Genomic DNA, 16758 nt, shown 5'->3' on the forward strand with positions numbered 1-16758 from the left:
CAGGGGAATGGGAGTTAGGATTCCTGGCACTTGGGCAAAATCCCCGTTCTTATAAAACTGGCTTGCTTCATTGAAATCAATGAGGCTACACTGATTTATGGCAGCTGGGCTTCTGGCCTAGCCACTAACTTACTGTACAACCCTGAGCCAGTTACTTAAGATATCCATGCAGGAGTACAGAATTGTGTGTGGGGGGTGTCTGTGGCTCCATCACTTTAAAAAGTCCCACTTCTTACCAGCTGTAAGAAGGGACAGGAGGGAAAGGGCAGAGAGGAGCAATTGAGGTACAAGGTCTTGGAAGCAGGGACAGCTCTAGGCACCAGCATTCCAAGCATGTGCTTGGGGCAGCCCTTTTCAAGGGGCGGCACTCTGACCTTTTTTTTTTGCCGAGGGTGGCAAAAAACCTGGAGCCGGCCCTGCTTGGAAGGAGGGGCACTGTGAGGGCAGGACCTCAGGGAAGGGGTGAGGCGGGGCCAAGATTCAGGCACCTGTGGGCCTCCCACTTTTAGGGAGTTTCTGCTGCTCCTGTACCCATGGCTACCTACCTGTAAAACAGCTCTAATCTGTATCTTCTGCCTGAGCTGTAGCGATACTTAATTCACATCTCAAGTGTTTTGAGGTCCCTTGAAATGAAAATTACTATTATCGTTGCCTTTTATAGAAGGCATAAGGTAGCTGCCCTTGTCTTCTCTCCCCCATTCCCTCTGTTTCTTGCACTCACTCTTTAAGTGTTGTCCTAACTTTGACTGTATACTCTTCAGAGCAGGGACTGTCTAATGCTATAGTCCAATGCCTCTAGCACAATCATTATTTGTATTGTGGTAGTGCCTAGAAGTCCTAGTCATGGACTAGAACTACTCTGTGCTAGGCGCTGTACAAATGAAAAGATGGTCTGTGCCCTAAAGAGCTTAAAATATAACTAGGACCATATCCAGAATATGACTTTTGGATGCTGCCATAATACTCCCAGCAGAAGAAAGGAGGGCTGGCTGGAAAACAATTCCATCTTATGCAAAATTTTGAGGTTTTGAAATTTTGTTTTTGTTCAGCATTGGCACAAAATAGAGCCCCTTTAAATTTTTTGCAAAAATATCAGAGCTACACCCAGCCAGAGCTAGGTCGCCAATCCCCCAGGATTGTCTAGGACAACGTTTCTCAAACTGGGGTCTGTGGACCTCTTGGGGTCTGTGAGGGCACTCCAGGGGGTCTGTGGGCCCCACTGATCAACTTCTCTCACTGTTCAGTGGCATGTAGGAGGTGCTGGGACAGGGCACACTGGGGGTTGGGGGGGCAGAAAGAGGTGGGTAAGAGGAGAGGTGGGGCGGGGCCTTGGGGGAAGGGGAGGGGCTTGGAGGTCCACAAAAACATTTCAATCAAAATGGGGGTCCTTGGGTTGCTAAAGTTTGAGAACCACTGGTCTAGGAGACTCCAGGAATTAAAGATTAAGCTGGTCTGGTCAGACTCCAGAATAACCAAAAACTGGTGATTAGGGCACACCTATGGGACATGGAAAATCCAATTCAAGACCCTGCTCCAAATCAGGAAAGAGTAGGGACCTGAACCTGGGTGACATCCCAGGTGAGAGTCTTAACCACTGGGCTATTGGCTTTTCTGTGGGTGGGTGGGGTGTCATTTGTCTATAACCATCCATCCAGGACCTAAGAAAACTTCTGGACAAAATTTTCATCAAAACTTACTTTTTTTTTTTTGCAAAAATGTTTAAGTTTTGACAAATCAGCACTTTTGGGGGAGGAGCGGGGGGAGAAATTGTCCAAAGATTCCTTACCAGTTCAAAACTTCAGAAGCAACTGGAAATTCAAAGTTACTTAGGAGAAAAATTAAATAAACTTTCTCAAACCTCAGAAGAACATTTTTATTTGTCAGACTCAATTCAAATTTTGAACAATGTTTGCAGGAGGTTCTTCTTTTATCTGAACCTATTCACCCATCCTTCATCAGACCAGAGACTTCTCATGAGCTATCAAGATGTCAGAAATTCTAATCTTTGTGGGTGTCATATAAAAACAACTCGCTTGATAACCCTCTTTATAACAAAATGAGCCTCTGATTGTCTGCAGTAACTCATGAAGCCTAGTGCTTCTGAAAAAAATTGCTGCCACAACCCTTAAAAGTTCTGACAACAGCAAAAGAGAGGTTATGCATAATCCTGATAAACTCCTTTGATATCCATATAGTTGTAACACACACAGTTCCACAGGAACATTATTGCAATTTAACTTAATTAAAGCCACATTGTTACAAAGTGCTACTGATTAAAAATAGTTAGAATCTGGAAAGTGCTACTCAGTGCAAGAAAAAGTGCTGAGAAAAGGGGGACTAAGGCATATAAAGTATTTTGTTCTAACTAAATATGATGCTATCTAGGGATCCACTCCTGCGAAGGTCTGAGCACCACCAGGCAGACGTTTAGTGCCTCAGTCCCTGTTGCATGCAATAGAAGCTGAGGGTATTCAGTACTTTTTGTAGGATAAGGTCTTAGGACTTCACAAATAAATGCCAGAGTTAAACCTGGAGGTGTCCTTTCAATGTATATTTTTAAGAGATGAGGTAGGAGCAAGAGATGAGATGCAACTTGTGTCACCTCTCCTAAGCCTCACTGTAGGAGTAGAGTGCTCATCCACATGGCCACAGAAGCATTTAGTGCAGTAATTAATAGTTGGGGAGGGGTGCACAATGCCCTGTGCCCCATAGCCACAGGATATAGCTACCCAACCTCCCCTCCCACTCCTTTAACTCCTCTCTACGCACCAGCCAGAGTGGTCATAGAACAGACCTGCCCTTTTCTATCGTGTTTAAGCTTTAGCTCTAGCTTGTAGTTTGTGATTCAGTTGACTTTAAAGACTGATTTATTTATTTTAGCTTTTCAGGAGTGGGGGTAATGTTGGTTGACTTTTTTGGTTGCCATGGGGCCATGATGTACACACGTAAGAAATCCAGGATTAAGAGGTGTTCCTTCTTGCCCTGCAATGTTCCCTGCTTCATCTGGGCATGAAATATGCCTTTTATGTCTTGAACAGAGTTCATTTGGTACAGGCTGTAGTGTTTGCCAGGCCTACTCAAAATGGGTCCAATAGGAGCATAAGATGACTTTAGCATCTACTCCAGATCCACACTCTTAAAAACATGCTAGGGGTGTGGGGAGGGAGGGCATTTTATATTTTTCTTCCATTTTCTCTCAGCCCCAGAATACCGAGGAAGGGTGGACAGGACAAAGTCAGAGTGGCAGCATAAACATGAACTGGTTCTCAGCGCTTCTGGAGCTGTTCAAAGATCGCCCTTTCACTGTTTTTCTGAGTGAGGATCTCTTCACCCAGCAGAATGACAGAGACTTTCACTTACCACCGCAAGTCACCTCATGAGAGAGAGAATGGCAGCGGTTTGAGGCCAGAACTGCTTGTGTTTGTCTCATGAGATAAGAGCAGTCCAGTTAGAGTCCAAACAGCTTTCCTCTAAGAGGTGCCATGTTGGCAAGTAAAACCAGTTTAAAAGGCTTGCTCAAGGCAGAGGCCCTGACCCAGTTTCTTATCCAGTTGGACTTTCGGTTGACTCTGCTGGCAATAAAACACTCTAAGCCCAAGTCTAATTAGACACCATTTAGAAGGAGAGACATCTTTATATCTTCAATTTATGGAATGTGGGCCTTGTGTGAATTGTGCCTACTTCCTAACATCCAGCTATTGCTTAAAAAGCTACTGTGGCCATGTGGCTAGGTGCATAAATCCATCAGTGTGGCTCCATCAGCAATACATTGGGGAAAGGAGTCACTGTTGGGAAGTACCTCCTTTTTGGTGGTGTGATGCTGACCGTGATAAGCACAACGGCATCTAGATTGCTATAATTAGAGAAAAACATGCCTTTCTCAATTCTGCAAGCATCAGCATGCCCAGCAATTGTCAGAGTAACAAATTTACACTAGATAATGCAATTAACTAATTTAGTAGGAACTTGTTAGTAGACACATGTGCATGAGAGTGTTTCTGTTAATTAAGGTCAATGTTGGCTCATGGGTAAATAGAACATAAGGCAATTAAAGACGGGCAGCTTCTGCACTTACTACCATGGAAGGATAAAACTTAGGTAGCATTTTAGATTTTTCCTATTCTACATTAGAACATGCTACATTATTTCAAATTCAGAAGAGGGTTCTTGTTTTAGCTAGTGCTGTCTCATTGGGGCCAATTTCTGATCTCACTTATACCAATGTAAATCGAAAATAATTGAACTGAAGTCATTGGAATATTATTGGCGTACAACCAGTGTGAGCAAGAGCAGAAATGGCCTCTTAGCTTTTTGTAATTCAGGGCTTATCCTAATGTTTCTTAATTTCCAAAATGTATCCTCTGATGCCTGTCTTCTCAACTCCGAAGTTGTCACCTTTAATATTCTTCAGATAATCATGACAGACTGAATGTTTTAGCATGAGAAGGAAAAATACTTTTATTATGCTAAGCTTCCTTGTAGTTTGTAATATCATCCATCTACTGTGGTGAGATGTAAATGGAAACTTTCCATTGAACGAAAGATTTTTGTACTGATCACACAGATTATAGGCCTGATTCTCCATTGCCTTGAACCTGGTGTACTCATTTGCAAAATGAATGCAAATTGCTGCCAAACCAACGGTGGTACTTTATGTGAGGCAGTAGCGAATCAGGCCTATGTTTCCCCCACCTAGCTGATGAATCTATATGAGTTAAGACGTTACTCTGCGTGTGCCAGCAATATGTGACAGTTCTGAAATGGGAACCCATCACTCAATTTTCTGGATTTTTTTTTCTTGTACTGGTCCTTAAACCTGATGCACAAGTCTATGAGGAATATTGTTCTAGGTTAGCTGCTCATGTGCGCTGAAATAACTAAGATATTGCATCAAAAAAGCACGGGATTTGCTTTCTCATGCCATGATATTCTGGTAGGATACTGTCTGTTTTGTGGTAAGTTGAATCACTGTATTACGGTAAATGGAGAGCACAATTTTCAAACTTGGATGCCTAAGCTGAGCACCCATTCCTGCATCTTGGTTCTCAAAATGGCAATTAGATGATTAAATGAGTGTTGTCATACTTCATGCCCATCTGTGTAGCCAACAGTAGGCTTTGGGCTTCCAAACATGGAATTTAAGCGCACGATATCATCCTGTTACAGTGCCCAAAAGAGATTCAGGGCTTTTTAAGATATACAACCAGGATGTAGGATAAATCTGTAAGAATCGGGACCCTACAGAAATGCTTTAGAGTGCTAGAAACCTTTGCCTCCACTCCACATCTTCTTGATCCTTTATAGTCTCCAGTTCCACTGTTCACTCACTTTAAACTGTCAGATTCTAAATCTTTGCCTTGATTCTCCCTACCATTGTACTAATTTTATGCTGGCGTAACTCCATTAAAAATCTCTTGTTCAGGCCTTAGTTATCTCTCACTTAGATTTTTGCAGCTTCTTTGTTCAGGCCTTTCCATATCTCATCTATTGCTGTCAAGATGCTTGAGTTTTTTGCTCCAGTAGACTTGACACACTGGACAACATTCTCTGCTGTTTTAACTCTGCTGGCTTAGTGGAGTTATCTGCCAAGCAGTTGGCCCATTGTCTTTTCACATTTCCAAAGTGTATTTTCCCTTTCACTTGTAGCTCGCGAAACATTTCAAGGTGACATTAGTCTGTGCTCAGCAATTCTCTACCTTGACCATCTATTAACATTCGCAGTGTTCCAAGAAGTTTAAACTGCACAGGAGCCATCTCTGATCTCAAAAGCATCTGGATCCGCTCTGCTACGCCTTCCTCCAGCATCTGAACCTTGTTAGCAACTAGAAAATGGAACCAGAAAGAGAGAATTTGATCATTTTGGAGAACATGAACTTGTAGCTCAAATACTACAATGATGTAGACCATACAAGTATCTAGACAAGTTAGATATATTCAACTCATAGTGTAACAGTTGCTTTTTCTGTGGTTACTGAACATTGACAAGGGGTAAGCCTGTAATGATTCAATTTGGTTCAAATAAAGGTCAGAATTGACCAAACCTTTTGGTCTTATACTGAACTACGCATATCATAGGGTACGTCTACACTACAAGACTATTTCGAATCTACTTAACTCGAATTTGTGGAATCAACCTTATGAAGTCGAATTTGTGTATCCACACTAAATACACTAATTCGACTGTCTGAGTCCACAGTAACGGGGCCAGCGTCGACTTTGGAAGCGGTGCACTGTGGGAAGCTATCCCACAGTTCCCGCAGTCCCCGCTGCCCATTGGAATGCTGGGTAGAGCCCCCAATGCCTGCTGGGGGGAAAAATGTGTCGAGGGTGGTTTTGGGTAACTGTCATCATTGAACCGTCAATCACGCCCTCCCTCCCTCCCTCCCTCCCTGAAAGCGCCTGCGGGCAATCTGTTCGTGCACTTTTCTGCTCAGTGACAGCGCGGGCGCCACAGCACTTTGAGCACGGATCCTGCTGCAGTTATGGCCGTTGTCAACTCCTCGCACCTTATCGTCCACCTCTTCCACAGCCAGCTGCTGAGAAATCGGGCTACTTTTCAATGGTGCTGCGAGCACTGGTGGACCATGGGGGACGTTTTACCAACATCAACGTTGGGTGGCCAGGCAAAGTTCATGACGTGCGTGTTTTCAGGAACTGTGGTCTGTTTAGACGCCTGCAGGAAGGTAGTTTCTTCCCGGACCACAAAATAAGTCTTGGGGATGTGCAGATGCCTATAGTGATCGTCGGGGACCCAGCCTACCCGCTAATGCCCTGGCTCGTGAAGCTCTGTGCAGGCGCCTTGCACAGCGACAAGGAACTCTTCAAGTAGCAGTGAGCAGCGTGACCTGTGACTGTTCAGTTTCTTTACAGAGAAGCTGAACCTGCCCCTGTTTCTTTACCAAGTTACTGTTGACTAGCATCTGCAGTTACATACCCCACCCACCCCGCTTCCCCAACTTCCAACACACGTTTAAAAATAAAATACATGTTCCACTGTAACTTTACAAAGGTTTCTTTATTGATGACTTTGCATTACAGGGTTGAAACTGGGACACGGACTGTGCTGGGTAGGGTGTGCAGTGATGTAAAAACCGCCTGTAAACTCGAGGAATTACAGGCTCCTGCTCCCAGAGCAGTCTGGAGTGCCGGAATGGATGTTTCAACGGAGCCTGCCATCCCTCCTTTTTGGGACTCTGTGGCCTTTTGGCGGGGGAGGACGGATACAGATTCCTCTGCTGCGTGGCTCTGTGGTCCAGGACAGGGACCGTTGCATGAGATCTGTAACCCTCCTCCCCCGCTACAAAGTCACGTACCCCCCCCCACCCACACAGAACCTGCAAACCACCTCCCATACCGACCAGGGTGCGTACTGACTGCAGTGTGTGTGTGACCTGCTGCTGATCCTGCCCCCATGTCTGTACCCTGGTAAAGGTGATTGTCCTGTCAAATTACCAACCCCCTTCCCCCCCTTCAAACACAGTCTCCTCTAAAAGATCATGACGGAAACAGTAATTAACAGAAAATTATTTTTTATTATCAACTAGACAGTTAGGGGATGAAACTGGGATGGGGGCTTGGGTGAGGCGGGAAGGAAAGGACTTCTCAAAATTTAGGCTATGAGAGCTTTTCGGTACTTGAGCACTCTGCTGGGGTGCAGTGACAGTTTACACGGCCTCTGGCGCCCCTCCTTCTGGTTATTTTGGGTGAGGGGGGTATGGGACTTTGTGGCGGGGGAGGGCGGTTGCCGATACACTGCAGGGGGGCTCTGTCCTCCTGCCTGAGGTCCTGCAGAACATGCACAAGGCGCAGGAGCATGTCCGTTTGCTCCCTCATTAGTCCAAGCAGCGTTTGAGTCGACTGCTTGTCTTCCTCACGCCACCTCCTCCCGTTCGCTGTGTGAGCGCTGGTACAGAGAGAGGGTCTCCCTCCACTGGCTCTGCTGGTCCGCCTCGTCTCGGGAGCACCCCATAAGTTCAGCGAACATCTCGTCCCCTGTCTTTTTCTTTCGCCGCCTAATCTTTGCCAGCCTCTGTGAGGGGGATGCTGTGGCAGGTCTGGAGACAGTCGAAGCTGTGTGATGGGAAAAAGGGAGTGAATTCCTTGCAAAGATAAATTTTTGCGAACAATGAACACAGTGTAGTCTGTCTCTGTGAATTCTGGGTTGAGATCCCAGTGCCTGATGGGGCAAAAACCATTTTCGCGGGTGGTTCTGGGTAAATGTCGTCAGTCATCCCTTCCTCCGGGAAAGCTACAGCAGACAATCATTTCAAGCCCGTTTTCCCTGGATTGCCCTGGCAGACGCCACAGCGTGGAAACCATGGAGCCTATTTTGCCTTTTGTGCCTGTCACCGTATGTGTACTAGATGCCGCTGACAGAGGCGGTCCAGCAGCGCTACACAGCAGCATGCTTTTGATTTTGCATGATAGCAGAGATGGTTACCAGCCATACTGTACCATCTACCATACCATAAATTGGTAATAAGATGGGCATAGTTACCAGTCCTTTCGCACTGCACCATTTGCTGCTGTCATAAGTGCCCCTGGCTGCTCTTAGCCAGGGGCACAAAAGCCAAAATTGGGAATGACTCCCTAAGTCAATCCCTCCTTTTTGGTATGTAAAAATAGAATCAGTCCTGCCTAGAATATGGGCAAGTGTACTAGAGAACCACTGTATCAGAGAACCAGAGAGCACAGCTGCTCTGTGTCAGATCCTGCATAGATTATGAGCTGAATGCTATTCACAGGGGGTGCTCCTGCAACAACCCCACCTGTTCATTCCATTCTTCCCCAGCCTTCCTGGGCTACCATAGCATTGTCCCCCCACTTGTGTGATGAAGTAATAAAGAATGCAGGAATAAGACACAGTGCCTTGATAGTGAGAAATGAGTGGAAGGCAGCCTCCAGTTGCTATGATAGTCCAGATAGGACATTAAGGAGTGTGGAGGAGAGGAGCCCAGCATCCTGCTGCTAGTCCAGGGGCAATTGAATCTTTTCTTTACACATGAAGGGTGGGGGCTGATGAAGCTCAGCCCCCTGTTGCTATGATGAGGACGGTTACCAGCCATACTGCACCATCTACCAGGAAAAATTAGGGCCAGGCGCCCTTGATCGACCTCACTGATGCTAGTACGCATGGTTACCAGTCCTTTTGCACTGCCCCGTGTGCCAATAGGCTGATGATGACGATGGATATCAGTCATATTGTACCGTCAGCCACCCATGGCAGGGGGGGAGTGAGGATGTCGGTGTTCAGTGATGCACCATCGCATCTATCTTCAGCATTCAGTAAAGATACGGTGACATGTAAAAGAGTCAACAGAGGATTGTTTTCCCTTTCACTTCTGGGGGTGGGGGGGCGGGTGCGTAAATTGCCGAGCTATGCCCTGACCCACCGCGGACACTGTGTTTGACCCTAGAAGCATTTGGAGCTCAGCCAAGAATGCAAATGCTTTTCGGAGACAGCAGGAACTGTGGGATACCTTGCGTCCTCAGTCCCCCCTCCCTCCATGAGCGTCCATTTGATTCTTTGGCTTTCCGTTACGCTCGTCACGCAGCAGCGTGCTGAGTCTGTGCTATGCCGTCTGTCCGGAGTTTTTTGAAAAATACTCTGGACCAGGCGTAACATTACAGTAATTCCCCTAATTAGATGCAGGACTCTCCGAGCGAGATCATCCTGAGGACGGTCACTGAAGGAGATAGAGAGCGCATGCTGCGTGAAAGCCAGCACAAACCTGGGCCCTATGCAGCCGTGCTCGGGGAGGCAATGCTCCCTGAGTACCTCATGAAAGCCTCGCGCGGAAAAGTGTGCTGCCACGGAGCACCCAATAAGGCAGCTCTCCCCAGGAACCTCCTGCGGAGGCTTTTCGATTACCTCCAGGAGAGCTTCGTGGAGATCTCCCAGGAGGATTTCTGTTCTATCCCCATATATAGAGAGACCTCTTTTTCACATACTTCAGATTCCTGTTATATTAAGAATAAAAGTTTACATGGTTAAAGCACTTACCGAGTGATCCTTCCCCTGATTCAGGGTCCGGGTTAATGGCCAGGGACGGTTGGTAGGGGATCTCCGTGACGGTGATGAAGAGATCCTGGCTGTCGGGGAAACCAGCGTTGTAAGCGCTGTCGCCTGCCTCGTCCTCCACAAACCCTTCCTCATCTTCCCCATCCGCAAACATCGCCGAGGAACTGGCCGTTGACACTGTCCCATCGTCAGAGTCCATGGTCACTGGTGGGGCAGTGGTGGCAGGCTCCGTAGCATCCGTTTGCCGCTTTGATTTTTTGGTAGCCTTGTCTGGGGTCCTTGATTTTCACACGGCGCTGCGTGGCATCCCGGCTGTATCCTCTGTCTCTCATGGCTTTGGAGACCTTCTCGTAGGTCTTTGCATTCCGTGTTTTGGAGCGCAGCTCCGAAAGCACAGACTCCTCGCCCCACACACCGATCAGATCCAAGAGTTCCCGGTCAGTCTATGCTGGGTCCCTCTTTCTATTCAGAGATTACATGAACTCCTCTGCTGGAGAGCTCTGCATCGCTGCCGGTGCTGCTGAGCTCGCCCCGATGTCCAACCACGAAATGAGATTCTAACTGTCCAGACAGGAAAAGGAATTCAAATTTTCCCGGGACTTTTCCTGTGTGGCTGGTCAGAGCATCCAAGCTCGGACTGCTGTCCAGAGCGTCAACAGAGTGGTGCAGTGTGGGATAGCTCCTGGAGCTAGTAAGTTCGATTTGCATCCACACCTAGCCTAATTCGACATAGCCATGTCGAATTTAGCGCTACTCCCCTCGTCGGGGTGGAGTACCGAATTCGAACTAAAGAGTCCTCTAGGTCGAATTAAATGGCTTCCTGGTGTGGACGGGTGCACGGTTAATTCAAATTAACGCTGCTAAATTTGAATTAAAGTCCTAGTGTTGACCAGGCCATAGAAACATTGTTTTTGTGAAAACACATTCACTCACTCACTGCGTTTTCAAACCTGTTGGAATGTGGGCAGGGTTCAGAAGATTGTGCTCTTTCTTTGTTTATCCCTATCCAAAAGGAGATACAGTAAAAATAATTAATTTCAGTTTGTTTGGAGGGTGAAGTGCCTTTGTATTTGAGACACCTGATGCTTTTGTTGCAGATACCATTGCTTCTGTGCTCTGCTTCCCTTCCTAATCCTGTTTCTCCGCACCATGCTTTAGTGCAGTAATTCCTGGTAATGATCAGAAGCTTCTCTGGAAAAAGCCTGAATGCTGCTTAACTTAGCTACCAAAGACTTTCTCCAAAGTAATTTTATCCTCCCCTTCTGCATGTTTTTGTCTTTCCTGGGGCAACTGCATCAGGCAAGAATCCTTCTGTCCTTTCCCTTACCGACCTTGCAGGCATGCTGAGAAACAGATACTAACTGTTAATTACCTTGTTTGTAATTTCCTTTGGTTCCAGTAGCACAAGCTCAAACCCTAGTCTCTTGATTGTAGTAGAATTCACTAGGAAACCCCCCTCTGTACTACTCAGTTTGAATCAATTAACAACACCTCTTGTGCCTATCTGTAAGTTTTAGAACGTATCTAATTGATTTCCATCTTATGTTCTGTTTGACTTCCCTTGCAGTTTTATCTTATGCCCCTTTAAAGGTGTAGCCTGTGCAGTATTAATGCTGAAGGGGCGTATGTCATCAGTATGGGAGCTCTGCTGATAATTTCCATATTTTGAAGTTTACTTTAGTGGTGATGGCTAGCAAAGACCTGGGATGAGAATAGGATTTCACAGAATTTATAAGTGCTGTGTTCCGCACATTACTGCTCCTTTTAAGTAAATCACAGTGTGTGGATTTTCTTTCTTTTAAAATTCTCCAGTTGCTTTTATTAGTTCCTTTCATGCAGCCTCTGGTAACAGATAGATTTCTTTATATAGCCCTCATCTATTATTTTTTTTCCTTTTCATGTTCTGAGGCACAGCTTGTTAGTTTCCCAGAAGAAACTCACACTTCAAAAGATCACCAGAAGATTACCAAAATTAAATTAGACTCTAGATCAATGCACAAATATCTGATAACACATAGTTCAACACATTAAAGTACAACCGCACAAGCCATTAAGATTGGCTGGCATTTGGTCTATCCTAGCAAGGAAGGATACAGGAGGAATTAAACTTCATCTTGTTAGATCCTATAAACTACGCAAGGTCTGGGTCATTCACTGCTTGGTTAAGAAATCTCCAAGGAACATTTAGGTACTATACTACAGAAAGTGGGATTGGGGATTCACTGAAGGGAGTTCTTCCTCTTGAGCTTGTATCATACCAATGTCCCAGACTGCTGTTAAGGAGAATTGAGCACTGGAAGAGCTATCTTTCAGATGAGAGATTAATCAATATCCTCGCTACTTGTGATCATTAAAGATCCCACAGCATTTAGTACAAGGATAAAGTCAATGAGAGTTTTTGAAGTTTTGAAAATCGCACCCTACATTCTAATGTATGTAATTACATCCTGCCTACCTAAATTACCCTCACTGTTTCAGCTGGATAAGGTATTATTTCCCCCTTCCCGGCTTAAAGTGTTGTGTAGTATTGCTCTGTACTGTTAAACAGCTGTTAAATTTCCTCCCGGAGACTGCAGCAGCAGTGTTTGTATTCCAAGGTCAGACTGTTTGTTTGTAAAGAGTCTGCCTTGTGCTACTCTGTGTAGTGCAGCAGTGAGGAAAGGTGCCACAAGATCCTGGAAAGGAGCTTTTTAAAAAGCAGATGCAGGATAAGTACTGTCATTGCCAAATCAGGGGCTGTACACATGATCCTAAGGCTTAGCCACTGAAGGGAACAGGTTCCTGGTTAAAGTCAAGCAGAGAGACAGTGGAAGGTCAGCGCTAAGGAGCTCCAGGAATTGGAGAGCAGAAACTTTAGGTTAGTTCACATGCAAAGGCACAGTCAGACCATCAGTAGAATGTGATGTCTGTAGAATAGCTTATTAATTTTTGCTGTATATAAGCATGGGTATTATCTCAGCATTTCTGTGCTAGAAGGCTTCCCTGAAATAGGAAGTAGTGCTCAACCATCTGTTACTTCTAGGTTATGACTAATAAATCACCTGTCTTTGCTTTAAACATTCGTCCTTCTCTGTGCTCCTGCACCACAACATAAGAGCTTCCATGTAGGAGGGTAGGTATATGACTTGTTTGGGATTTATATGCCTGCATAGCATGGACATCTTGTGGACTTGACCCGGTTATGCACTTGTAACTAAAGCTACTTTGCAGTAATAGCTATATTTGTCACGCAATGCCAGATTGTTCTTAAATTAAGGAAATATGGTTTAAATATTGATCTGGATGGGAACTGGATTTTCCATTTTGTGGGAAATTCCATTATTTCAAAAAAATCTGTTCTAAAATTGATCAAAAGCAAATAATGAAATTTCCCAAAACAGTATTTTTATCAAAACATTTAATTTGGATTTTTGATCCTTTTAAAACTTGTAAAAACTTGTTTTGGAAAGTTGTTTCAAAAACTGAAACAGCGAGTTCCAAGAATGTCAAAATGGGATGTTTCAACATTACTGAAAAGCTTCATTTTTGTTAAAAAATTTTTTTTAACAAAATTGTCAGAAACATTTTAAATACTTTGATTTTGATTAAAAACAGCTCAGGTTAAATATGCCATAAAATTGTTGTACACTTTTAGCACCAAGAAACACCTGTATGTTGGGCTGTATCCACTAACACACACACACATATATGCTGGTTTATGCAAGATGTTGCATTAGAAAATTTTTGAAAATTTCTCCTCTTCACCTTTCAAATGAATATCACCAGTTTAGAACAATTGACAGGGACTGTGCTCTGAAGCACATTGCATTAAAAAAACAAACAAAAATACACACACAGGTTATGGCCAACTTTATCACTCTAGTTTGATCAACACCCAGGCCCCACCCAGTTCACCAGGGTACCCAACTTTAAACATGAGTATTGAGAGAAATGAATGAACTTCTGAAATGAGACATGTTTTCTTCAGAGAGAGACCATTTGCCAAATATTAAAAGGAGGCAGTGGAGAAGAGGCACAAGATCTAGCTACTAGTCAATAGGAGAAGGATACAAATATATTCCATGGCACTAATTTTGCTTTATTTTGACAAACTCTTGGACATTTTTATCATAGAAAGTCACCATTTTGTGCTCAGACAAGTTAAACAACCTGGTCAGTTTAGTATTGAGAGAGGGGACCTCCAAGAACACCCTGTTGCAGCAGATTGGTGTACAGTATTGGTGGCTCTGGAGCTGGCACTTTTTCCTCTGAGCCAGTGCTAAATCACTGCCCCAACATCATTTTGGGTGGCACTGTACTGTTAGAAGTGTTCTGACAAATTAATTCCTACTCTCAATTGCACTCCCAGACAGCAGAGCTGCATTTGACATGAGATGATGTATTTATTAATGATCTCAAGAGCAGAAACTCTACACTGCAACATATAGGTCAAATTTTAACTGATTCTAAATTAGTATTGGTTTCAAAGAAGGAGAGGAGCAGTTTTGTAAAATCCCTTGAAGATATAGTGGGATATAATTCCTTCCTGCCTCCTACACTGCTTAAAGTGTATCTACTGTTCTTCATTTCCTGTCCTGTTATATAGTATTTGTGTGCAATGTTAAGCCATTTCAGTAGTGACTAATAAGATCCCTGTGAATAATTGCAAGCTCCTTAACTTTCTGCACATGAGTAGTCCCAGTCAGTTATTCACATGTGTCATAAACAGTTAGTTCAGGGTTAAGGTTTTTTTTTCTACCTGTGAACACCTGACCAGAGGACCAATCAGGGACAAGATAATTTAAAATCCCTGTGGAGGGAAGTTTTTTTTCCTGTGTCCTTTGTTTGAGTGACTCGCTAGTTGGAATTAAAGGAGTCCAGACGTCTTAATCAAGTCCTCTCAGAGTTCTGCAATAATTTCTTCTGTTCAAGCTAGTGAGTATTAGAAAGGGAACTAGTATTTTTATATTGTTATTTCTGTATTTGCAATTGTGTGTTTTGCTATAGAATTTCTTTAATTCTGTACTGTTATTGCTTTTACTGAGAAAGAAAGGAGGGGGGATTCTCTCCAGAGATTGATAAGTTTAGACCCTGTGTATTGTTCCATCTTGGTATTACAGAGACAGTTTACTTTCTTTTTATTCTTTAATAAATCTTTTCTGTTAAGGACTTGGTTGATCTTTCCTTGGGTGAATTCTCAGGGAAAGGGGAGGAGGGAGGAGGAAGGCATCCCTCTGTAGTTGAATCCCAGTATCTCTCCTAGGAGAAGGGAGGGGGGAGGAAGCAGGGGGGAATGGTTTACTTCTCCTAGGTGTAAGAACTCCATGGATTTGGGGCTCTTGGGATCCCCAAGGATTTTGGGGAAGGACTGTGTCCCAATACACGTACATTATTGGGTGGTGGCAGCTTTTACCAGATCTAAACTAGGATTTTAGTTTAGGGGAGTCCATGCAGGTCCCCATCTTGGAACCCAACAGCTCTAAGTGGGGGTGAGACCTATGACAACATGCATGAATTATTTTGCAGGAAAAAAAGGTCAGATACCTGTCAGAATCTGAAAATGCACCAGAATCTGTGACTTCAGTGGATCTACACTAGGTATTGACCTGTCCCTCCATGGACACCAGTTGTTTATGGATAGGAGATTGTCTACCAGCTCTGTACCTGGGATAGCAAGGTTTCGAAGGGCACTCAGTGCAGCATGTTGAACAGAAACATCCCCATTGTCCACGTGTTGCTCTAAAAGGTCCAAAAGCTGAAGTACCACTCCCAGCTGCACCATCCGTACGCAGTTGCCATCTTAAGAAAGAGGGGAAAACAAACATTCAGGAGGAGAGATGAGACACAGTGATAGTTGTTATGCCCAGCAGTGTTCCACTGGGGAACACCAGGAACTATTGGATGTTTTGTGGTTCAACAGGGATCACCTTTTAGCAAGAGCAATAGCAATCCTCAGCTGCACAGAACTTGCCCTTATGCTCAACAAAGGTGACCTTAAGCTACCTTTACACCTGCCTGAGCTTGCTTCCAGTGCAAGTTAACTTATGCCAGCTAAAATGGTCTGCTAGGGCTTTGGACTTACTGCCTGTAGACCCCCAGTTTACCCTCCAACAAGCCCCAATTCCATGATGGTAGAATCCTTTGCTGCCTCATTAGGGCCGCTTTAATGCCATTCAGTGCCACTTTAGAGGCACCAACAGATCTTGGGGGACTGAGGATCTGGCCCATCTAGTGTGAATCTGATCTCACTTACACTGATTTTACACTGCTATAACTCCACCAACTTCAGAGGAATTAATGCTGATTAACAGGTGTGGGAGGAGAATTGGTTCCATAGTTACTTTAGCCTCTTCAGTGTAAGGGACCAAATTCTGATCTTGCATTTATTACACTAGTTACCTGTTTAACACTGGTGAGAATCGGAACAAAATAATCAGTCCTAAGAAATCCCTGCTTTGTATTGCACTTTCTCCAAAATACCCTCCTTAGTGATGTACCTATCATGAAACTCTTTTGTCTTTGTTTTCTGTGTATTACACTGCAACGGGATGTACCAACTCTGCACTGGCCCAGCAAGGGTTAACGACACACTTTGGGCCTGGGATGCTATGCCCCTGTGCTCCGGTGGAGGGAGCATATAAAAGGAAGCAGCTCAACTCACTCTGGGCTGACTGAGGAGGAGAGCAGATGGGTGCTACAGTTTCCTGCCAGAGCCGCTGCGTTAAGAGGCCAAACATGCTGAATCCAATGTGGCACCC

The 16758-nt window shown here is 44.6% G+C and overlaps 1 protein-coding gene across 1 annotated transcript in view; it reads right to left on the reverse strand.

Moving 5' to 3' along the window:
• The window catches only part of LOC123375039 (rap1 GTPase-GDP dissociation stimulator 1-like), a 61826-nt gene that overhangs the window by 4676 nt on the left and 40392 nt on the right, over positions 1-16758 (reverse strand). Inside the window, exons 9-10 of the mRNA XM_045025598.1 lie at positions 15665-15799; positions 5697-5822 (exon numbers count right to left, since the gene is read on the reverse strand). Of these exons, the coding sequence (XP_044881533.1) occupies positions 5697-5822; positions 15665-15799 (261 nt within the window). The remainder of the gene's footprint in view (positions 1-5696; positions 5823-15664; positions 15800-16758) is intronic.

The sequence above is a fragment of the Mauremys mutica genome, chromosome 7 (assembly GCF_020497125.1).
Source record: "Mauremys mutica isolate MM-2020 ecotype Southern chromosome 7, ASM2049712v1, whole genome shotgun sequence".
NCBI classification, from domain to species: domain Eukaryota; kingdom Metazoa; phylum Chordata; order Testudines; family Geoemydidae; genus Mauremys; species Mauremys mutica.